Genomic DNA, 25810 nt, shown 5'->3' on the forward strand with positions numbered 1-25810 from the left:
AGGGTATTCTTTCTCACCTCCCACTTACTCACTAGATGTCCATTTCAATGATGGTACATGCTTTTAGATCATTTATTCGCCCTATACTGTGAAGTTTCTTTTTTCTGATCTCTTTTTATTACATTAACAGTGTCTAGACGTGTCTGTCACTGATGCTGATGTATTAGCGCGGTGGACATTTAGGACAGCTAACAGAGCTTCAGCTGCCTGTCTCCTCTTAATGGCTGTCCACAATGTCACATTTCTTTTTTCATGTTTACCATGTAACCCAGACTGCACATGCTGACAAAAGATCTCTTAGTAAAGGAGCAACCATCTCCAAGCGAAAAATAAACTGTCATTACTCATCTGCCCCGTGTCCATCAAAACACAAAATGTGGCGGAGTTCCTGTGCTGCAGCTCTGACAGTTCGTTGTCTGCACTTTTGAAAAGGGCGTTAGATGACATCAGATGTCTTTTATGAACTGTGCTTCATGTCCTAACTAATGACAGGCTATTTATAGTGCTGCACACATGGCTTTGTGGACCAATGCTCGGGTGGACCCACCAAGGATGTCATAGGCCACTCCTACTGCCACGCCTGCTTCTGTCAATTGGTCAGTTGACATGAACAGTATATCAGCTGTGCTTTGGCTTGTGACCAACCTTTGCAAAAAATTGACGATTCACACTTGGCCACTGCAGCACCCCCTTTTAGCTTGTTGGCATGAACGCACACACAAAACACACACACACACTTGACCTCCATGCATATTTCAGCCTGTTAGGGTGGCTATGAACGGGTAAAGAAATGTTTGTTGACTGACCAACAGAGTGACAGAAAGAGCTGTAGAGCTGCTGCAGAGAGCTTTCAAACATTGCTCACTTTCTCTCTTACGTCTGGACACTCACTTGTGTGAGAGGGGCGTCAATCTTGAATTGTCTCATGCAACATTTCCATTTCATTTTTGACCACTATGCTTTCAGACTGTGGCCTCTCGTGTTTACGCACTCCACTCCAGTCCCCTCCGATCCATTCTACTTTCTTGACTTTTCATGTTTGCTGATAATGATGAAGCTCAGGAAGGAACGTGCAGTTCGACAGTGTGGCACAGTTCTAATGTTTTTGCCTTTTTTATTTACCTCATATTTGCCTGGTAGGGGGGAGCTGTGCCTGGGTACGTTTGGTCGATTTTTAAATCAATTTCTGTTTTCAGTACCTGAGTCAGGTCTGTATTTTTTGTGGTTGGGCATTTTGAAATTGAATTCTCAAAAGCTGCTCTGCTCTCCCTTTTGTCTCAGTGTTTTTTTACTGTGAAAATGGAACCCATCTCCCGCTCCGTTTCTCCCTCTCTTTCTTGTAATAGGCTCATCTTTCCCTCTCTCCCAGCTCTCTCTATCTTCCGTGAGTCTGAATAAAGCAGCTAATGGTGCGTGGAAATGGTGGCAGCACAGTCATGCCTATAGACAGACTCTTTCCCTCTTATGTGTTGCAGTATGTAAGTGAAAATGTACATTTATAAAGATGAGAGGAAGTCATTCTTTCACCCATCTCATTTATATTCTGTGTTGTAAGGCACAGTAAGGGCTTAATGAAAAATGTTTTTTTTTTTCTTATCCATTTGAATGTGAGATTATGGAGTCCTGGTTTAGTCTGTTTCTTATAGGGAGGCAAAGCCTTGGTGCTGGTTTACTGGAATAACTCAGCATACGGGCGCTCAGTTTGTCTCTGCAGTGCTGCATTTGAATAGAGATTTAAGCAATGAGTGATTTTGTGAAGTCACGACACACCACTGCTGCTTGTTCTTCTTCTTCTTCTTCTTATGATGATGACGATGATGACGAATATGTGTCTTTCTTGTCCTCAGGTCTACATCCGTATCCTGGACAATGAGTGGAATGTATACAGACGTTACACTGAGTTCAGGGAGCTCCACAACCACCTGAGGACTCAGTTTCCACAGGTGGACACCTTCAACTTCCCACCCAAGAAAGCCATAGGGAACAAGGTGAGTTAAATGTAATAATTTGCTGTTTGTGTGACCGATTGTTGGTCTTTCTCTGTCTCTTGCAGCTTCTTTTAAAGCACATGGTCAAGGCATTCTTCACACTTTGTCTCTTGTGTTTTTGGTTTTGAAAACACTTGAAAGAAACACAGCTTTCCAAACACTTTAGGTGCTGTGTTTGCTTTAACTCGGCTCACATGTGGAAGAATCCGAAGCTTGTAAGACTTGCTGTGCCTAGTTTTGTTTGCCAAGCTCTGATTGTACTTATAAATGCCAGGGGTTTTAGTGAATAGTCAAATACAGTGGTTATCGGATGGGGTCAAACACCACTGCCTCGTCTCTTTCTATGTTGCTGACACGCAGACCAAACCAGTGACGGACAATTGCTGCTCCAGGTCCCCATGACTCACTTACCTTAGTAGTTCCTCGTAGAACTCCCATTTCTCTCTCTCCTCCTCCCCACCCGTCATTGCCCCCACTTTTTTTTTTTTATCCTGTTCTCTGTCTCCCTCCAACCTTTTGCAGCTAATTTGGCTCTGACCCCGATTCTCTGGCTGGTTGGATTTGGCGCTGCCACAGCCCAAAGCTTCGGTCTGACTCCCCACCTTCAAAGACATTGTGCTTTCACGGTTAGAGTCTGGTCTGAACGTTTAGTCGCAGAAGCTGCAAACAAGAGTAAAGGTTGAGAGAGTGTGTGCGTGTGTGTGTGTGCGTGTGTGTGTAACCGTATGGGATCATGTGGAAGTGCAAGTGTCTGTCAAAGGCCTAGACAGTCTGTGTCATTGTGTCCTGGAAAGCTCTCTGAAAGCCCATTACACTGCAGGTTTCTGTGAATTATTGGTTTGCACCATCTCCAGGAAGTCAACCGCCACTCCAAGGAAAGCAGCCCGGGCTTTGTTACTCTCTGACCGCATTTTAAAGCGGGCGAACCGCACGCTGCTGAGCCCTTGCTTTAGACTTCCTGTAAAGTCTAGCAAATATATCAGAGTCGCTTAAAACAGTTTTCCTTTCACATCCAGTGGATGCAGTTTCCACTTGCTGCAGTGGTGTGGAGCTGAACATCTTCCTGTTGATCTACTTTCCTTAAAGGCTAAAAAATTATGTCGACAGAACCTAAAATGTCCTGTACTTCTTTTTGCTGCTTACACTATACGCAGGTTGCACATGCTTGCAGCGTTCAAGTTACAAATGATCATTGCTTACATTTGTCAGATATGTGCGAGACCTGCGGTGATGTTTAGACGTTTTTTTTTCATATCTGTATTTTTTTCAGATACAAAAAAAGTCTGAAATTGTAAAATGAGCAAGAGGAAATTATCTCATGTTGCAAATAGCAGTTTCCGTGCCTTGAACACACATTAATTCATTACATTCATACTTAGCTCCATCTTGTTTATCCAGATCTTTTTCTGTCCTTTATTGTTAATTTTTTCTTTTAACGTTGGAGGGCAGACTCACATGAGGTCCCTTACATATCTAAAGTACATGACAAAAAACTTCTGCTTGCTTCTCCAACTAGAATATGAGCCTCTGACTCACTCACTAAAGGGTAACTCCACTCGTTTTTCACATACAAATTGTGTTGACAGGTCGAGGAGAGTACTACTGTAAATGTGAAAAAGTAGTATAAAGCGTCTTGAGTCTCCAGAGGAAGCTGCATGTAATCTGATAAACTGCCTCCAGTGGTGTCACTTAGTAGCTAAACTACATTGTGGGTAATGTAGGCACCAAGTTTTGAAAAGTAAGAAGAATACATGGAATAAAAAACATCTCTGGTTCATCTCTGGTTCTACTTTGATCATTTGTCTTTTAAACTGTTGATGATGAGGCCAACAGTGTCATTCTAGCGTGCAATTCTAGACCAGTCGACAGCTTTTCAATACCTGTTGCCTACATTACCCACAAAGCAATTTAGCCACCCCGTGACATCACTGAAGGCAGTTTATCAGATTATATGCAGCTTCCTCTGGAGCCACAAAAGGCTTTATGCTACTTTTTTTTTTCAAATTTGCAGTAGTACTCCTCAAGACCTATTAACATTCTTTAATGTGTTAAATTGGTGGAGTTACCCTTTAAATGAGTCTTTGTCCATCTGCAGACCTTTTTGAACCATTTCATTGATTGTGCTTTATTCTTATCACTGCCTGGACACAAATTCACACATTTTTGCAAAGAGGTCTGGCCCACTTACAAACTTGGACTCAATTTCTCCTGAAGATGATGCTGTAGTGACAATCTAAAGATCAACGTTTGCAAAATATATATAACCTAAGCCATGCACGCTGAAGCTGTTAACAAGTATAGACTAGGCTGTGGAGAATCTTTAATTCGCCACAAACTAGTGGATATGAGGAAGTCCTTCCAGCTGTAAAATTAATTGAATGTAATAATTTCCTCACTTATTTGAAATGAGTTACCACAGTAGAAGAAGTTTTGGAGAAACTTGCCAGCAAAAACCAGAGATGAAGGCCTTGAGGGGCCAGATTGTAATGAAATGAGGTAGCAGGTGGAGGGCTTTGTGGCTTATAGTTTGATAAGTACCAGATTGGAGAAGTATGCGCGTGTATGTTTAACGTGTGTGTTCGTGCAAAACATGAATTTCTCCGCGAAAGCTGAAGCTGAGCAGCATCAAAGAGCAGCTACACACCGCCTCTGTGTGTGATCGTGTGTCGAGAGGTGCTGTGCTGTCTCTACATGTACCGCTATGTTTTTATACTGCAGAACTGAGTCTCTGCAGCATGGAGTGTGTGTGTGTGTGTGTGTGTGTTGTATTTCAAGTGTGTTTATTGTGTTTGTGAGGTTTTCTCAGTGATCAGCAGGCCTGCCGCTCTCAGTTCCCTGTTATTTCAGTCCAGTCAGTGTTTGTTTGTGACTCTCCACAAGTACTTTGGAGAGTCTGCAGCAGCCAAGAGCTTCTTCTTCAGGTGGAGTGGAGAGCAGACCTGCTGAAGAAGGCTGAGATTTTTAAATAGGCCTCAACACAGCTGTTGTTCTAAGGATACAAACACAATGAATACAGCTTAATTTGTTTGTTAAGTTTTAAGGTGTTGAAATACCGTGTTTTAACTGTCGTCTCTTTAGGGCCCCCTCCAAAATACCCAGACTGCTCTGACTGGTCAGCTCATGCATGCCTTAGTCAGCACTGCTAACTGTGGCTTATGCTTTATTCACACCAAACGCGATGCTTTTTATTTCATGCGACTAGATTACATACAAAGTCAATGATAAAATCAGATTAGATGCAAATTCACGTATGTTCACTCCGGGCGGTGCAAATTAAGCAACACGTTTGAAGCGATGATGCGAAAAATCGCATCAAGCGAGCTTTCGAGTGGGTTGAAAGTATTAAACTCCAGCTAAATTATTTGTGTGACACTGTGTGGCAAAAGCCTACTGGCGTGGACGTTCACACTGTGATATCGTCCATGCCGCTGATTTTCGGACATTGAACAACAACAACAACAACATTGGAGGAGCGGATAATAATCATCTGATCATGGCCATTAGCAGACATGCGTACAGTTACCGTTTTGGTACTTTGCTGTGCACATGAACCACCAAATGCTGATCAGTGGATTAGGTCCTCACCATCTGAGTTTTTGATTGTGTGTGTGTGTGGGTGTGTGTGTGTGTGTATAAAGAACCAACACAGGGACCAACACTTAAAATCATGCTCTACAGTGTTACTAGTGGTCAGAAGCTACACAAGGTGACCACGATTTTCATGTTTCTCCTGCAGTTCTTTCGGAAATGCTACATAATTGGTTGCTTGTTTTGAAAGAATATTAAGTATTTCTTCAAACATACAGTGATGCATCAGTCAAACATTAAAAGGCACAGTCACTGAAGTGTCCTCCAGAAGTTGCAAAATGCATAGAAAGAACTTAATATATGATGATGTTTGATTATAATGAACGTGTTTACTTCCAACCTCAGCTGACAGCTTCTCCAGAAATTCAGTGGAGGACTGTGACTACACCTGTGTTGATAAAAGGTGTTGTTGTGTTTCATCTTCTCTCCCAGTCCATCTGTTTCTGTTTTTGTCTTCCTCTCTGTGAAGATTCTCATCCCTGTCTCCTGCTACTATCTGTTTTTCTGCCTCTTTCCCGCTTTCATCCATTTCAAAGTGACACAGAGTTTTGCAAATGCAAAGCTGACTCTGATACACACATTCACATACATTAAACACACAGGACCTTAATGATGGAGAAACGTTAACGTTGGGAACGAGTTACCTGGCACGATGTGAGAGGAGGAGGCCCTCAGAAGCCTTTTAACAGCACCGTGAATATCTGCTCTGCTGTAAGGATGAAACACACAAATTGTCAGTACAGATCAGGTAGCAGGGGAAACGTGTGCGTGCACATCCCTCACTTAATAGTATTACATGCCAAAGACTCTCTCAGTTTCATCATAATACACACACAGACACACACACACGTACACACGTCCAAAAATGATTGACAACTCGGGAGAGAAACGCAGCTGCAGTCATCAAAGAGCATCTGCTCTGCTATGGATTTAAGTCATGAGGAATCAAATGGGAAAACGTTGCACACACACCTATCACATGCTACAGCTAACCTGCGCACACACACACACACTCTTTTGCAAACTATCTATTCGAACACTTGACTCACTCGTCACACATGCCAGTCCCCTGTGATGGGACAGTTTAGCCTCTGCTGCGGTCGGGACTCAGCACAGGAAGGGAAGGTGAATCACTGAGCTGTTAACCGGTTGTGCGCTTCGCTCCAGAACTCTGTACATGAATAACATGTTACATCAGGCAGGACATGAGTTGAATGAATATCTAACGTGCTCAGCCTGCTTCCTGTCAGGGACGCTACTGAACCTTCAGTTAACATCACGACTTTCCCCCTTGTTGTATTGTCACCTTTTCATATTGTAATGAAGGAAAATTTGCCTTATATTTCTGCATTTTGAATTTCAGTAACCTAAACCTGTCTGTACTGACATGAACCTGTCTGTACTGACATGAACCTGTCTGTACTGACATGAACCTGTCTGTACTGACATGAACCTGTCTGTACTGACATGAACCTGTCTGTACTGACATGAACCTTACTAATAATTAAAACAAATGCTCCCCAGACTTGAGCGGAAGTGGAAACTTGGAGTTACTTTGTCAATGTTTATCCTGCGACTGTTGGAGTTTACACTGACACCTTATTTTAGCCAGTTTGGAGTCAGACAAATTTTAGAAGATGCCAGATTATTATTATCATTTTTTTTCTCCATAAAATTGGATCCCACAATTGGGTTGTAGGTGGAAGCAGACAAGCTGCCATATTTAGTGCCACAAGGTGCCATACTGCGGTGGCACCCCTCCTCTGCATTTAACACTGTCATCTATATCAAGGATTTCAATTTTGAGCGCTTCTGCAAAAATAACATAAAAAAAATCTGTTGAAGAGATCCAGAAGAAGCAGCCATTTGTTGAAGATATCCTCGATGCCATGATGATGTTGTCATGGTTTGGGTTTTTTAGTTTTGTGATTTCCTGTTTGGTGTTTAATTTCTCCTCTTGTGTAAATGTTTGTCTGTTTTCCCACCTTTTTTCTGTGTACACCTGTGTCTCACTGCTTAATCACTCCCTGTGTGTTCAAGCCTGTGTTGTTCCCTCGCTCTTTGTTGGTTCGTCTGTTTCCCCACATCAATTCCGCTTTCATCCTGCGTCTGTTTTTTGAAGTTGCCTTTTTTGTCGCTTGCTTTTTGGATTTTGGATTTTTGGTTACCAGCATTGAAGCTCGACTTATTTTTCATTTACCAGCCTACTTTGGTGTGTGTGTCTTGTGTGTCTTTGTGTCAGTTTTCGCTAAACCTGACAGATTTTGTATAATCTACAAAACTTTGGCCCAACAGTAATGTGTAGCACAGTGGGAGTGCAACACTTAAAGCATCAACTGGATTGGTCCGTACCCCTTCCCACCCTAGCAGCTGATTGGCTATCTTTTCTTTGATAGATAACAGGGGCACTTGAGCAGTTAGCCATGAGAAGGAGTTTATCACTTGAAAGGTGTTTCTTCTTCTTTGAGCAAAGAACTTTTTTATTCCAAACTTGGCTCTTTGAAGCATTTTAAGTGCGCTTCTCAGAACATTGATAAATAAAGGGTCTTCTGCTTTAATGAGGTCAGAACAATACTCAGCTTTCAGGATTGATGTTACCTCGACTTTACCTTGAATAATAAAGCAAAAGAATGTGAAAAATATGAAAACTGTGATTACAGTTTGGAAAAAGGGGTCAGCTCTAGGTCGAATCATGTGTTAAGTGCAGTTTGGAATTGGAACAGTTGTGGATCGTGCTACAGATTTATCTGCAGGATAGATCATAGGACTTGACTTCTCACAATATTAAAACGTGATATTATTTCTCGTAGATGTGAAAAGCGATCTTGCAGTATCGATATATAACAGACGGTAGAGCAGCCAGCATGAGAGGGTCTGACGTTGGAACTCGAAAGTAGCAGTGAAAACTTCCTCCCCACTTGTAAATCATTTGGTTGGCAGTGTTTTGCCTGTGTAAACAGGCCGGACAAGCTTTTTTTTTTTAATAAAAACTTTGTATTATTTATTTTTGTTATTTGTACTGTTTTTATTCATTTACTCTCCACTTTTTGGAAAGGAGTTCAGTTAGAAGGTCACACACAGCCTTAATTAGAAGTTGGCACAGTTGGTGCACAGTTACAAGGTCTGAGGAGACTCATGAGAAATCACACAGGAGAGAAGCCAGTCAGCTGAGTATGTGGCAAAACCTTTTACATTGTTGTTTGTGTCTTTTACTGTGTTCAAAAATGTATCAGTCAGAAAGTAGAATTGAAGTAACATTCAATACAAGATGATCACAAGTTAAAACATTTCAGCATAGACCTGTGCTGTTTTGAATTTTGTGACTTATGATCAGATAAAAGACAGTTTTTCCAGTCACTATTTTGTCATTTAATTTAAAAATGGTGTTAAAATATCGTCTTGTCTGGTCCTCATGAACCCAATATTGTGTATCTTGTCACGACAACCCTTGGACTAACACGTGGTATCAGAATAAACCGTCTCATTTGAAAAGATTCAGCAGATCAAAACCTGAGATGTAAACACTCCTTGAGATTTTTTTTGAACAGTCTAACTCTCTTTTAGTGAAAGATTACAGGTCATCCATCGTGTAGCAGAAACCTTTGTTAACGTCGCTGACTGTGGTGCTTGTAAACCAAACACCTTACGCTATCACTACAGTAGTAGCAGTCGTGTAAATACCGTTGGAGGAGTCATCATTTGGATTAATTGCATTTAGAAGAATATTGGCTTATGTCCCCTCAGCCAGTGGCAGCGCTGACCCCTGACAGCGTTAACCGCGGCCCGTGTCACCACCAGGACTGCGCATCTGTGTCTCTCAGTCCTGCTAATGAGCTAATGAACCTCTCCCTCTCTGCATATCCAAGTGCTGTAGGCGAGACTGTCCAGCTGTGTAACCCAACAATACAGATGAATGTTTTACACACACACAGTCACACACATACTCCCCGAGACAGCTCTTAACCAGCTGATTTGTCAGGGGCCTGGCCAGGCATACAGGCTAAATGTTCCCAAGTCGTGCCTGTCAAATCCCTCCTGATGCTAACACCGAGACAGAGAGGGGGGCAGGCTGATTACATCAAAGCCGTGTTGTTTTCAGGCCCCAGAGTCTGACTGTCAGATTTTCACACTGGCCGCACCTCATCCACATTTTATGGCTTATGTCCAAAGGCGTTTGTGAGTCGTTTTTGTTCTCCTCCCTCAATATCAATTTCTCTCATTTGCCCACTTGTCTCACTGTCTCCCGTCCGGCTCTTTCAAGTCGCTCGCCCGCTTTAGGCTTTGAAAAAAATCGCTTCATTTCTTTGGGAGGCTTTTATCTCTCTCTTTGCTTTTATTTTTTTCCTAGGCTGCAAATGGAGACATTGGGGTTTTCTTTGCTTAGAAGCCACAAAAGACAAAATCTGATAGCATTCTTCAGTCTCAGTGTTTTTGTTCCCATTTCTAAATGCCCAGTCAGTCTGCTGACCAATAAGATTTATCAGCAATTTTTGCACATTATCTCCCTGCAAATGCAGCCCACCAAGCTGCTGAGCTGCCTCTTTTTGTTCCCACGAGCAACCCACGACATATGTGTGTCTGTGTTGAGCTTCAGACTGAGCCTCTGTGGTTTAGAGTGTAGTTTTACTTCTAGGTACCTGTCTCTACTGGTCACTGTCAGCCCTGTCAAGGTGGTTCTGATGCAAACCCAACGTTTCCTGCTGTTCCTTCACATTAAGCTTGCTCCACCAGCAAACCAGCGAGATGCTTTCATTTTGAGTGAAAGCTGGTCTTGTTTGCTTCACTGCTTGCCTGCAGTCAGGATTTCGGCTAGTTTGCGCTGGTTCTGGTCATTCGCCAACCATATCAACCCCACGTCAGAACCGCCATGCAGCCAGAGAGGTTTGGGTTTTGTGGGTCGCAGAGTTGACAGGTTTCCTCTGAGCTATATGAGAGGTGTTGGTTCTGGGCGCTGATCGGGGAACTCAGCATCTCCCTTGTTGCTGTTGCCACACAGCTCTGATTTTGTAGATTTCTTCTTCCACCTTCTGAGATCACAATGTCTGTGTGGGTTTCATTTTCTGTTTCCTTGGACGGCACCTTCGGCACTGGACCCCATCACAAACCACTGATGCCTGGCTGCAGGAATCCAACAATCTTCTGGTGTTTCAGCCGATTGACGGGCTCGTCTACAGTTTGCATCTTGTTCCACTAACAGCTACTGCTAGAACTTGTGCCTTCATGTTGTGGACAGAAGGGTCTCAGCTCAAACACAAGCCTCACCTTATCCTGTTTGTATCCCAGACTGATGGATTCACAGCTTCAGGGCCCAGCCATTTATGGATCTATTTGTTGGCTTTTGAGGCCATCTTCAGAGCTGCTGCTGTGGTGATGTCGCATCATTTCAGGGGCCACGTCAGATGTGGTTACATGTTGACCTGGTAACACCAGGCCACAAGTTTCCCTGATAGGAAGCTGTGGTCGAATAGACTCATGTCACTGGGCTGACCATCATCAATTCAGTTCCACTGTTGACTACAGGGTCTGATTTAGCTTGTTGCCTCTTAGATGATATTTTTTTAGGTCCACATTTGGGGAAATATGCATATTCACAAAGAATTAGATGAGAGGAACATTAACTCTCCTCTCTGTTAGTCAACAGCTTGCAGCCAGTTAGCTTAGCTTTCAGCAAAGATCAGAAAATGGTCAAAACAGCATGCATGTCTCTGTCCAATGCGAAGAAAATCCACCTATCAGCACCTTAATAGTGCACTAATTAACACTTTATTCCGTTTGTTTAATCAAGTGTAAGAAACAAGAATTTGCTCTTTACAAATGATTGACTCCCTGCCAATAAATCAATGCGAATGTTAGTTGTCTCTGGAATATGAGATCACACCTCTTCCTCCCAGGATCAGACTTGTGATCATGTGTCGCTATAACGTGTGTCATCCCTAAAGACACGACAAAGTCTGTGATATTGAAGGCGGAGAGCGTGCTCAGTTGATCATCCAATCATGCTGTGTGCTTGACTAATATAATGTTAAAGCCTACAAGTAAGAAATGCATACTTGGTGACAGGATGATGTGCAGGATGACTTTTACTCAGGGATTTTTACTCAGGGACGGGATGAAAACAATGATGAGAATCATTAATTGATGTTTCCCTCAATACCAGATATTTGTTTTAATGGAGTTCCACGCCTTCGATGATTGTGATTGGTTACATTATATAGTTACATAAGGCCTTGCACTTACACAACTACCATTTGCCTTCAGTAGGCGCCCCATCTGCATATGCAAACAGAGAGAAAGAGAGAGTGAGGAGTGCCGAGGCTTCCCTGATTAATTAATCAGAAACTACAGGGTGAATTATTAACCAGGCTTAGTATGTTATGTTCACATATTATGCAATATACATGTTGTTTTAATTATGACAAAGAGATGATGCAGAGGTCTTGTATGAGCATTCCTGAATGGCCTGTGATGTTTTATGCATGGCCCCGGCACCGCGCTGTGGTGCCTTGTTTAAAGGCGGCGCCGAGAGAACAGCCTGTTCAGCCTCGCTGTGGTCCAGTGTGGGCTGACTTGGTGGAAAGCGTTGACCTTGTTTAGTTGCCAGCGTGTACCAGTGCTGTCCACTCTCATTTAATTCAAGTGTACTACAGGATCAAACCAGCGCTCAGGTTGGTGTTCCTGTTTAGAGCGGAGACTGGGGAGATCCTGTTCTTTTTTATATTTGCTTCATATGCGAAGCTAATAAACCTTTGTATGCATCTACGACCCAAGGGCCGTAGATGCATACAAAAACTGTTTGCTCGCAGTCTGCTTGTTATAAGTGTTGAATTGCCAATACAGCAGCTCATTATGCAACCAGCAGTTTTTAGCCTGGGACTTCCATTGCATGGCATCCCTGAACCACTCCTGCCTCTCGCTCTCTGTAAAGAAATAAAGCCAGACACCCACAGCAGGAATATGTATCACCGTAAACATACTGTAATTTTAGAATTCCAAGCAGGATCGAAGTCTCTGTCAAAAGCATTGATTTTCTGTTGGGAGAAAAAAGAAAGTGGCTGCTATCGTGGGGTGCAGATACTTTTACTTCTGAAAGTGTTTTTTGTTGCCAGGCAACATTTAGTTCTTCAGATGTGCTATTTGGTGTTTTTCTCTCTTCCTCTCCCAAAGAATTCAATGGTGTAAAGCTGGCAGCAGATTCACTGAGCAGTTGTGGAGACCCTGACGCTTATATGACAGCTTTACGCTTCTCTTCTGTTGACGGCTCCCCTCTCCTGCTTATCTGCACTCTATGGGAAGTGACATTTAGCTGTGGCGTGCGTGTGAACTGTATTTATGTATGTGTGGTTGTGCGTGTATACGTACTGTACACACAGTCTCTCTTTCTGCCATTACATGAGCATTTATCATCCCATAGAGGTACATTTCTTGCCCGTAACTGCAAGGCAAACACAAGTTGCAGATAAGCGTGCATGTAGAAATGTCTTATCTTGCAAGGCCTTGCTCATGCGCAGGTACGGGGAGGAGGGAGGAAAGTGGGGAAGAGCATTTTTGATGTAGCTGGATGTAGCAGACAGATGTAAGAGGACAGAATCAGCCTTGTACCTGCATCAGTGTGCCACAGCAGTTTCTGCTCTGCCCCCTCGTTCCACTCTGCAAACAAGAGACAGCACCTGGCCTCTCCAGCCCTCCTCTCTGTCACCACGAGAGGATGAGTCTGTCATGATGTCCATTAGTGGTATTACCGCTCCGACATCCATGAAAGCAGTCGGGGTGTCCCTTATTGTGTTGACATAGCATGAAACCCACGCTGGCATGCACAGCCTAATCTGACACATCAGATTTAAGCGTCCCGGCCGTGTGTGTTTTACCCTGCATGCAGCAGAGTGAAGTCATCCACTCACACTGCCCTAAACTTACACACTTCTCCACTACAGGGGAGCAGGACAGTGAACCTCTTATCTGTTCCCCCATTTTAAAAGTTCTCTCTGGCCACTCTACCTGCATATCTTAAACCAACTTTTTGGTTGGTTCAGAGTAGCAAAGTGTGATTATACTGTACCATAAATACGCAGCCAAAGGCAGCTGATGTGCCTCTGTAAATTGAATTTTTGGAGATATTGAAATTCTTCTCACCACCTTCCCACAGCTTTATTTGGATACCCAGTCATCCTGGTTACCGATTCAGCACGACGGTACGACAACACATATTGAAGTTTAATGAATAGCGTTAGATGAACTTACATTTTGTACAGTTTAGGCGTGTCAGTGCCCCCAAAACTTTTTTGTGGAACCGGAGCCTTCTTACAACACCCGCAGAGTTGTGGCTGCAGAGACCTGGGATTCATCCAAGTTGTTGACAGCTTTTGGCTGTATTTAGTGATTGGAAGCCAGTGAGGGATAATTTCTTTGTCGCTTGTAAAATAAATAAATAAATAAATAAATCTTTGCACTTGTCTGTAGAGCCACCTACACTAGACGCATGGCAGTTTGTGTCTGAGTTGTTATTAGTTCTAATGATAAATGTATGTTTAGTTTCTTTCTTTTTTTTAAATGAAAGCAAAATTAATGGGCTCTGAATGTAATGTTGCAGACACTGTACACTGTAATAATTCCTGCCTACCAGTGACCAGTATTTTTTGTGGTGCTTGTTGTTGTATTTTATCTCTTTTATAGCTGTTATGGATAGTGTTGTCTGCCTTACTGCGAGCCAATTTTCAAATTAGAGGTAGAGCAATCTTTAATTTCATATTTTTTTCAAAATGCGGTTCTGATAGTATAAATGCCACTGCTCCTGGGTAAGGAGGCTTGTTGAAAACAAATGGGAGAAATCCCTTTAGGCTCCATATATTAACAATCAACAAACTAGTAGTAATTTCATTGCACCCTTGATTAATGAATTTGAACCTACAACAGCCTTGGGTTACCAGTACTTTAATTGTGGCTTATATTTTAACATCATGGCTCCTACATGCAGCATATATTTAATTGTGTCTATTCATTTGTCTTCTTCCAATTGATGGTGTTCTGCAGTCACTGAGTTCATTCTTGTCGAAAGAATCACATTTTTTTTTTTTTTTTTAACAATTAAATTCACTTGGGCGCTGGGATTTTAGAGAAGAGGAAGCAGTAGTTTCAAAAAAAGAAAAACCTTGGCCTCCTTCAGCAGCTGTTTGTTCCAGTCCCAAGCACCGGAGAGTAAAACGGAACGTTGCCCAGCCTTTGTTCTGAGCCTGGCTGGACACCGATTAGCCATGCTAACACCGGCCATGTGGCTTTGTGCCGCCGCTTCCAGAGTCGCTCAGCGAGGGAAAACTAAAAGCTCAAATGGATGGGTTTTTTTGTCCAACATCAGCCACCAAATGTCAAAATAAACACAAATATTGAGCTGTGTAAATCCTCGAGAATTCATGTTTTTTGTATGGAGCATCGCTAATCATGGGATACACAGGATTTGGAGGCCTGGTCATATGAGTCAAGTGTTGGTTTTAACTGCGAACATGCTGTATGAAGACAGATCACATGTACACCTATGTAGGACTTAATTGTAACACGGTAACAAGACATAATCCTTCACAGGTCTTAAAGACAGATTGCAACTTGAAACGTCATTTGGCCTGAGGCTGAGAGAAGCAGCATACATACAGCCATTGAATAAATTCTCTGTCAATACTTAATATAATTAACATACTGTATGTTACTTTGCCGGTCTTTAGTTACATAATGGTTCTACATGTGACTGCTACAGTTCTTTGATGCCTGCAGCCCAGCTTATTCATCATGCCCATAATCACTAGTGTACAATCACAAAAAGTCAATATCAACCAAATTAGAGTTGTTGAACATTGCAGAGAGATAGAATTAAAAGAACAGCTGCTTTTTTTCACCAAGTTTTATCTCATTCTCATAGTTTTTAGTCACTATTCCTACCTGTTGAAGTACAATTGTATTTACCAATTAAAAATTTTTTTTGCAAGACTACTACCCAGACAGGCTGTTATCCTTCATAGTGCAGACCCACCGCTCTGACCTTTTGTGTTTGGGCACACAATTTCTTGTGATTATTTTTGACATTTCAGGTTTATTCACTTTCAATTTTACTTTGTCAAAAAGCTTTATATGATTTGGCTTCACTCCTGGTTTACAGCCAGTTTGATTACTTGTGTTTATAGCTTTGTCACTTTTTGCTGTAGCACTGCTGCTGTGTCTCTGGGTCTCAGAAAGGACTTTTGTGTTTACAGTGTTAGAACAACGGATAGAAGCGATTGCTGAAACTGCAAATATGAGACACAGGCTTCTATAAATCAGAATTGAAAGAACTACAATTGCTGAGTTTTTGGCCACTTTGAGACACCGCTGTGAACACAGCGCTAACATATTGTCAGCTTTTAAGGGAATATCACAGACTTTGCGGCAAAAAATCCAGCAAACACTCAGCTACATTCGCATTTATTTGCCATATTTACTGTCTTTATCGCTCGGTTTTGGTCTCTACCAACTCCTGAGGGAAAACTGTTGCTCCCTTGCGTTCACCAGCTGGTCACAAGTAGTAAGAAATGTACGGTTGATTTTTAGTGAGGTTTTTTCATTAAACAGCTGCCTGCTGCATCTGGAAATCTGGAAATTTGTTGGCTGGAAAACAAAACAGTTAGTTTAAAGAGGCTATAAAGCTTAATGTAGCCGAGGGGAGCTATGGATTGGGTTCCAGTTCGTTGTTGACTTATCAATGTTGATTGTAGCTGCTTTAATATACCCCATTGATTTATTTTAGTGTGATTAAAAGTAGCATGTTGCAGCTTTAACCTCAGCTTTTCCAAGCACCATTTTAGCCATAACTGATTTGTTCTTCTCCCTCCCTCTCTCTGTCTGCAGGATGCCAAGTTTGTGGAGGAGAGGAGGAAGCAGCTGCAGGGCTACCTTCGCATGGTGATGAACAAACTGATCCAGACGCTGCCGGAGTTCACAGCCCGCCCCACCAAAGAGACCCTGCTGTCTCTGCTGCCTTTCTGTCTGTAAGTGGACACATACAGGCATGTTCGATACGACACTTAAGCCTTTGTGTGTCGATGTGTGCGTGGGTGTGAGAGGCTCAGGCGGAAGATGCCAACACATGTGTGCAGGTGCAGGACTCCTGTCTGTGAGAGAATGATGCAAGGTTACAGAGATTTGAGTGGAGGAGTCTAAAGGGGAACAGTCAGGGAACGTGAGGAGAGAAATCAGGGGTTGTTCTTGTCCACAGCAAACTCAAATACTTGCAATTTATTTATGTCTTTAAAAAGATATATAGCCGCCTTTTTCTATTGCAGAAGTCCCTTTGTATGCTCACACAACATCTAAACTGTCAGCCATTTTTTGGCAGTAGTGTGTATTTATTATACTAATTAAATCAACAAGATTTACAGAAAGTACAGCTGCCAGGGCTGTTGAGGTAGTAGTTGTTACAGGATACAAAACGAGAGGATTAATGTCACTGGAAATCCAAATCCCTTGTAAACAAACTTCACTGTCTCCCTGCGTTTTACACTTATACACATATTCACACATAGGGCGTATTATGTTCTCTCACATACACACATTCACACAGTCCTCAGACTAGCAAGTGTGAAAGTGCACGATGCCTCAGCTACCCACCTACCAGCCAGGCTACATCTGAAAATGAGATGCTCCAGTCATTTCCTGTCAATACTCACATCAGTTTCCACTTACCGCGATCGTCAGCGAACGTGACCCGTCATGCTGTCTGACTGGAATGTCATTTCCTCTCTGGAGACATCTGACTCATCGGACTGAAGGCAACAACAACAACAACAACAGCAGCAGCCTAAATAACATGAACACAGGCCCATCAGTTTGTGGTCTTGTTTAAAGCCACTGTGTGTAGATTTTTTTTTTTGTGACTATAGAATTTTTCACTGCGCTGTGTAATGTTATTTCATAAAGAATTCCCAGGACAAACTTCGAGATCTACATAATTACACAAGATCATTTGGTAACCATGGCAACATGTTTGCACATCAGCATGAGATTGCGGAGATTTTCCCAGATACGTCAGGAGGCAGAGAAGTTAAACAGAGGTGTGCTGTTGTTTTGTTCCACTCCATGTATACCATACACTATATCCTATTTCTTAATATTCTGTATTAATTATGGCACATGAGGTCCAGTTGCAATCTTAACTAATCTTGCTCGTAATCAGTCGTTTCTTCAATTTTAGAAATGCTGTGTTTGAGAGACTGGCAAATGTGTGGCCAGTTGTCCATGATTAGAACAACAGTCGTGGAGACGTTTAAAGACCCTGCACACCCACACTGTGTTTTTAATTCCTCTGGCTGATTACACCATTGTTCATGTTGAGGGGAGGTGGAACTTTGCTGAGGTTGGCCTGATTAATTGAATAGGAAACAGCCTTTTAAAAAAACATATTTTCAAGTGGGACCAAACCAAGAAAGCTTCAGCGCAATTAGTAAAAAAAATATATGTATATTTTCCATATCGTACATAAGAACAGATCAGTTAAAACTGAGAGACAAGTCTCTGAAGGCAGCAGACAGCATTGACCCAATGCAAGCACAGACTGCTCATTATTTAGTCTGCTCTGAGAGGCTTAATAATCCTATCTGTCTTTCTCATATCTCCGAGCTGAAATAGAAACATTTCAATTGCACGTCTTTGAATGACATGAAATATTGCCGTGCAGCAAAGTCTTGCTTGAAACTTCTCGACATCACTTTCCTCTGTTCCTCCTGCACTGAATATTGTTGCAATTACTTTGTGTTTTGGGGAGTGCGAATCCTGCTTATCTACTAATTACCTCTGAATTTTGTCCAAAGAACACAGCGGGTTAACCATCAGTGCACAGCAAAACAAAAAAGGAGATGCCGGCCAAACTCTTTTCTATAACGAAAGCTGGTGTTATGTGCCAGAACTCCTCGGGAAAAGGTTAGCACCGACGGGGAGATGATGCAACAGAGAAACAACCACGGCAACCTGCGGAGAAAGTTGATCCGTACATCACGTTAACAAGTTTGCACAGCGACATCTTGAGCGTAACGTGTTGCACAGAGCCTGCAAACCTGTCGGAGTTTGATGAAATCTTACGGCGACGGCTGACAGAGAGTTGATAGTAAATGACTTTTACTTGCATATGCAGGTCTGTCTCAGCCTGCTGTGATCGGTGCTGACACTGGGATTCTCACCACCATGAGTCAGTGGAATTGCAGACGACACCGGATCAACACTGATCAGCATACCGTAATAAACCTGTCTCATAGGCATAGAGTACTCTGTAGTTTCTAGCCGGTGTTGTCCTGATGTTTAATGGGTTAAAGTCGATGTTACACTCTAATCCAGATTCCACAACGGTGTGCTCAGTTTGGCGTGATCAAACCTGCGCTGGTCTAACATCTTCAGTGAGGGTTGAAAGCCTGATTAGTCCACTCATTAAGTTGATGAGGGGGGAGGGAACGTACGTGGAGAGGATGCTGGAGTAAGGGAGAATACTGTTTGGCCCTAAATGGAAACCGTACGTTACTTGATTACGTAACAACCGTGACTGATCCAATAAGGACAAAACTGGAACATTGAGGGTGCAGAAATGAACAGCTAACTAAATTCGGCATATTGTTCATCTCCGCAGCTCATTTCCACCGTATAAATGGACATTAATGGACTAAACAGCATGTGTTCTTTCTCTGAATGTCCACTTTTACCAAGAACATTACCAATTGAATCCACGCCCACAGATAAGATGGTATTGCTAGCTAATTATCTTCTGGATCTCCATGATGTCATCATATTTTGTCGCCGGCAGATTTGTGACACAATGGCAGAGCCCTCACGAGGGTGGTGAGACTCAAACAAGAGATGACAGATGTTCTGGTGCATTGAGAGAATTTGAGGCCAGCCTAGATTGAAAATGACAGGAAGCAGTTTACTAAGAAGGATGAAGTGACGGAGACAGCGGAAAAAGGAGGGAGAGAAAGCTTGTCTGAGGGGGAGACAAAAGAAAGAGAGGGATGACAAATTGGGTTTCGGCACTCAAGATCTCCCGCTGGGGCGCTTGGTGCTCAAACACCAGATGGATCTCAAAACCTCTTAACGATGCTGCACTGACCTATTCGTCTGATGAAAATGGGGTGTAGTATCTGGCAGTGTCATGAATTATTATGTTATTTTCAGTGACAATTATCCCGTTTCAAAGTCAGAGAAAAATGTTGGCTTGAATTTGAGTCAAAAGCTATATTACAATCCAAACCTCTGTTGGGGAAAAAGGAAGGGTTCCCACTGCTTTGACTTAGTTAAGCTGTATTTGACACCAAGCGTTGCTGCTTGATCACACTGATCCCTTACAGACGAGATTAAAGATAACAGTCGATGACTTCTTGTGTTTTTAGAGGATCAAATAACTTCTCCCAGGAGAAATGTGTGTGTTCAGTATAGTAGCGTATAATCATTTGGACTGATTTGTAAATCTGTGATTTTTCTAATTCTCATCAGCCCTGCTAGCAGAATGGCTCGAACGTTGGCAGTGTTGGCAAACGATCAGATTATAAATAGATAAGGCATCGATTTCCGTGGTGCCTGGGGGGTCAATGCGAACGACTTCAGAGACTACCTGACCCTTCAGCACCACCATCAAGTCAAAATATCTCATACATATCGATATATCTGTTTGTTTAAATTGCTGAGGTCAACTTGGGATATCGAACTTGAATTTGAGAGTTTAAAAGATTCACAGATCCGGTCTCTTTTCCCCTTAAATGTTAAATGCATTCCCTCGAGGGTTTGGAGTCCATAGTGTCACAGAATAAGGGCCTCCAAACAACATCTGGCATCACTAACCCTCCATTTTACTGCTTGTTAAATTAACTCTTTCTCACTCCTGAATATGTTAACTAATTCACTAGTAGAACCTGTGAGTTAGCAGCTCGCCTGCAGTGTTTGTGCTCGACGGCTAACACGTTGATACATACAGATCTCTTTGTGCCTCTTCACACTCTCTTCACTTCTTTGGACTTCTTCGCTACACTCACTTATCTAGAATGGCAGGAAACAGCATGGTCAAAACTCTCCCTACATTTTCCACCACTTAGTATGTAGCGAGGCGCGCAGCACTTGAGTGGTTTACTCAGAACACACTCATTCTGGGTTGTGGCCTTTACTGACCTGTCACCTCAGAAATAAAGTGTCGCTCTGTGTCTCGGTCAAGAGCAGTTTAAGGCCGTTTGATGTCAGAATGACCTGAGACGGTTTATTTGTGCCTACCTGTACACATGCATGTTGTTTTTTAACCAGCATAGTGGGGACATCTTTGCAAAGCGGGGGCATTTTGGTCGCACCTCCAAACTTCAAAGGGCTATTTGCAGGATAGGTCTTGCTTTTAATAGTTAGGCTAGAAACAGGTGTAAGATAGTGTTAGGGGATTAGATGTGATGTAAGGTGAAGGTAAGGGGCTCGAGAACTGAGGGTCCTCACAAGTATAGAGGGTTGTGTATGAGAGAGAGAGAGAGAGAGAGAGAGAGAGAATGGAAGTGTAGATATATATTCCGACTCTTCTGTTTGCTGTCCCAGGCATTTTGCTGTCAGACAATCAGTTTAATGCGTGCTTGTTTTTCTGTACCCGTTTACTCTAATTATCCTACTTTGCAGTTGCATTATTAATATTCCAACAGTGCCTGGGAAAGTTATTATGCTGCACAAGTCAATATCATGTCCAAATGGGGGGACAAGCACATGCTGAGAGTCAGAGAAAACGAAAAAAAAATCTATAAGCCTAATTAATTTAGCACATTTAGCTACTTTAGCCAGATTGATATGAATAAATGAGATGGCATGCAGTCTCAGCTCTGCATGCTGCTCCCAATTAAGTGTGATTTTTGCTGATTTTACTCCCCATCGCATCGCTGTTTGGCTAAGCTCGGTCAAACTCAGATTGTGTGACTGGACTTGATTGAGCTCGCCTGGTGCTGTGGAGATATGGGACTAAGGGGCACTTGAGCCACTGCTAAATGTACGTTTTGTGCCAAAGGGGGAAAAGAGGAATAACACTCGAAATATTAACAAAGTTCAGGCCGCTCTCAGATTGGCCGGTCACACCGTCCCCTCTGCGCTGTTTGATCTTGATGGTTACGACAGGGTCACTTAGCAGCCGTACGTGTTTCATACCAAAGTTTGAATCTGAACTTGTGCTTACATTGCTACACCACAGCTGTCTATTCTGTGTCTCAGCCTACTTTAACGCCACAGACCCTCTCAGTCCTCGCACTGTGCTGCTTTTGTAGGCCCCCGCTGCCTCACATACAGGCACATATCTCGCAGTGACAATTTCAGCAACAGCACCTCACCACGAGCGCATTTATTTTTAGCGCTTGTTGTCCGAATGGGAATCAAGCTCCTAACACAGGACCACCCGGATGTCCCAGATAACCTTAATCACAGCTCTGTAGCAGCTGGGGTGTGTAATTAAAGAGGCCAGTCGGACATCAACAGAGAAATGCCGTCTGCCTTTTTTTTTTTTTTTTCTCTCTCGCTGTTTTGAATATTTATTGAAAAACCCCTTCGTCGAAGAAGCACTTGAACTCACCGCTCATATCACAGGATCACTGGAGCGTCACAGGCAGCAGGTGAGAGGTCACTGTCTTGGTGATGAAATGCTTCAGAAGTCTCTGATGGGAAAAGCATTTAACTCTGGGCATTCGCTCCCTGCTTTTCATTTCCGGCCTTTGACGAGTGCCTCTCATTCATCCTCACGGCTATCAGATAAGGTGTGGGATCAGGGGTTCATGTGTAGTGAAAGACGGTCGGCAGGGCAACGAGGACGATGATGTCATCAAGTGGCTGAGCTTATTTCCTGCCGAGCAATAAGGGGCCTTAACATCATCATAAGATCCCAAATTACTATAATTTGGTTCCTCCTGTCACAAATAATGGCTTCCGGTGGTGAGGGCAGAAGTAATTAGGTTTTTAGATGATGAAAAAAAAAAAACAGAAAATAAAAAACAACAACAGTGGAAGATGAATTCCTTATGACTACATTAAAGTGAAGATGATGCTGGTCAGGATGTGGATTACACTCAGTGATGATACTCATTTTATCTAAGAGTTTTGAGGATGGTGTCTTGTTTCCTAAACCTAAAAGAAATTAAGAGAAAAGCGACAGACTGAATGAAACAGTCTGCTCCAACAGAAGCTACAAACATTGGCATGTCCTGCAAACTAACTCACGACCCACTAGGACTGTCCTGATTTGAGTTTGATGCTTTAGTTTCATTCATAACTTTGGCATTCACTTCTAAATCAACATTTAAATGCTGCCCAGTTTATTTGTTGTCTTTTTTCTTCTTTTTTTTTCACATGCTAATTCATGCTCTTTAAACCTGGTATTTCTGCACAGTTGCAGATAAATCCAAAGATTTCCAATAAGCCCGGAGCGTTGTGGAGCCAAGAGTCAGAATTTATTGGAAAGAAAAGAAAGATGTAATCAATTCCTGAATGCACAACATCTGATGAAATATGCTGCTTCAATCCATCTCTGTTGGTGTTTAGCCTCTCAAATACAGCAGCGTTCGCTCTCCTCCCTGCAGCACACAAAGAGAGGCACACAGTTGTGGCATCTAAAAGCATCCATCCATATAACCACAATAACAAAACGTGTATCCCAGCTCTAAGGCTAATACAGCAAATTATTGAGGTCTTTACTAAAAAAAAGATCAAGACTTCATCACTTTTATAATGACCATAGAAAGATATAGAAGGAATCACCAGTGTGGCGCATTTGTGTTCATGAAAGAACGTGATATCAGGTGTTGATTTAATCCAATGAATCACTTTGCTTTTGTTTAAGGGTTGTTACTTTCTATTTTATGTGATCATGTGATAAGCTACGATGAAAGACGTACATAGACTCATTTGAAAAGGACAACACAACCTGCTGTAGTAACCCCGCTTTAATTTGGTACATACCAGCCTTTGAGGGGTGAAAGGGTGAAATAAGCCCCCTTCACATGTAGCAAATGTAAAGGGAGGCTACACTCTGTTAGAAACATTTCCATGTTGCTTCTCTCTGTTAGCAGTTAAAGTAGAATAATTGCGATTCATCTTATTTGGTTCATGAAAGCGTCTCCGCTTGCATTTTTATTTTCTTTTTTGACTAACGTTTGGTTTTGCCAGGAAAAAGTCCTCTGGCACAAGGGGAAATGATGCGTTCAAATCTCCAGATGCAGCATCAGTGGTTTATTGGAATAATAAACTTGGTAATAAACTTCTCCAGATGTTCATTTAACATCCACGGCTCTTTCCGTCTCCTTCCTGCTGTCTCCTCTCATCTAGGGACACGCCCCAGGCCAACGATGGAGGAGCCAAGACTCCCCGGTCCAAAACTTCATCCCGGTTCCCCAGACTGGGCCGCAACCGCAACCAAGAGGCCAGACCTGAACCCCAGAGCGGGGACCTTTAACCCCCAGAGCCTTTGGACTGTTAATTTCTCACTGTAGAGGCAGGGGCAACTTAGACTGGACTGTGACATGCTGGCTCCCAGTGTGCAGTGACATTAAGAGCATCTGGTGGACCTTCAAAGCCTTACAGAAACAATGTCTCAGCTGAGTGGGGGCGGTGGATGCGGTCACGTCGCAGGCCTCTCCAGGAGATATGTAAATGTTTCTGTTCATTGAGTAAAGGATAAATGACTCCCCCGAGGCTGGATGGATGGACCCAGTCATACAGCACCTCTTACCTCACCGAGAGACCAAAAGACTCTCTGGAAACTGCACATGAACTAGCCTGGACGGCTCTTTCTACTCTCAAACACAATGAGATATGATGGGCACGTGTTTTTTTTTTTGTTTTGTTTTTTTTTCTTACTCCGCTCAGTTTTGTAGTGACAGTGTATCATGGTCACAGTGCCTACAGTGTTTTGTAGCTGCTTTCCCGCTCTGGGACAGGTGTGTAGAGAGGTAAAGAGGGTGCAGATTAAAGTGTCCTCATGGGGGAATGAACAATGTTTTTTCAGCTAACATGTCAGTGTCACTGTGCCATTGCATTTTAGACGGCAATGACTCACAATCTCTGGCGTGGACCACCAGGCAACGAGCATTCCTTTTTCCCAATTCTGTTATATTATTACAATTATTACAGATTATCTGCAGCAACTGTAACATGTCTCAGTGTCACCAGGGATACAGTCATTATCAAAAATATCTTTTTTAAATTCTGTATGATGATCATATTAAAGGATTAGGGTTAAACTCCAGTGATTAAAAAAACAACATCTCTTAGGGACTGTACGAAAATTATCGGGGTAGAGAGAAGGGTTTAACCTAATTTTTTTACATTTGTGAAAAATAATGTTCCACATTTCATATTAAAATTTTCATCTGATCCCTCCCCCCTAGAAAACCTTCCCTGATATCTCAAATACAGTGCTGAGATGATACGACTCGTTTCAACATTAGCTTGTCAGTGAGACAAAGTTTGAAGAATTGAAGTCAAATTTGAAGGAGACCCATTATGTGTTTTAGGATCCTTATCATGTACTGTGAACAATCTTAAAAGTTTAAAGTCTGCGGCAACAGAAGCTCCTCTCTCCCACAGGAAGCAGTGCTCCTGAAACGCCTCATCAGTAGTCTCACCTTTAATTCTGTGACTTGGTGACATCACACTACCTTGCCATGTCACATATTTGCATAATTAATACCTAGTGGCTAATTTGGCATGTAAGAATGAATTTAGCACAGCTGCTCTGTTGTTGTTAGCAGTGCTGGATCAGGCTTGTCTTAGCTGACCAATCGGAGGAGACTTGGTATTAGGGCCAGGGGAGCTTTAAAGAGATGGAAGCTAAATCATTGCGTTGCAGACCTAGGGTGAATATGGAGCAGCACTGGACAGTATGAGAAAACTGATGTGTATTTTGAGCATTAGACAGTGTAAACCTCTTCTAGCAGTAGGCCATCATCTCAAAAGTAAATGCTGAAATATAAAATACCATTTGAAAAAGTTTGTGTTACAGGTTCTGTCAACCCTCCTTTCAGCAACATTTGGATACATCACCCTTTTTTGACCTCCCGTCCCAGCTAATAATTTTTGGACAGTCCCTAATTGAAAAGGTCACAACTAAGCATACATTTTAGCTGTTTCCTCACAAAAAAATATATTCCTCATATCCACATGTCTTAGGTCAGATTCAAAAACCTGCTGTGATGTGTATTTTTGAGCAGAAAGAAGGAAAAAACACAAGTGAATCCCTC

General features: G+C 42.5%; 1 protein-coding gene across 1 annotated transcript in view; it reads left to right on the forward strand.

Annotated features, from left to right (window-relative positions):
* The window catches only part of snx29 (sorting nexin 29), a 140419-nt gene extending 114908 nt beyond the window's left edge, over window positions 1–25511 (forward strand). Inside the window, exons 19-21 of the mRNA XM_037081641.1 lie at window positions 1848–1988; window positions 16443–16582; window positions 23898–25511. Of these exons, the coding sequence (XP_036937536.1) occupies window positions 1848–1988; window positions 16443–16582; window positions 23898–24024 (408 nt within the window). The 3' untranslated portion in view covers window positions 24025–25511. The remainder of the gene's footprint in view (window positions 1–1847; window positions 1989–16442; window positions 16583–23897) is intronic.
* Window positions 25512–25810: the final 299 nt, after the last annotated feature.

This window comes from Acanthopagrus latus, chromosome 20 (assembly GCF_904848185.1).
Source record: "Acanthopagrus latus isolate v.2019 chromosome 20, fAcaLat1.1, whole genome shotgun sequence".
Taxonomy (NCBI): domain Eukaryota; kingdom Metazoa; phylum Chordata; class Actinopteri; order Spariformes; family Sparidae; genus Acanthopagrus; species Acanthopagrus latus.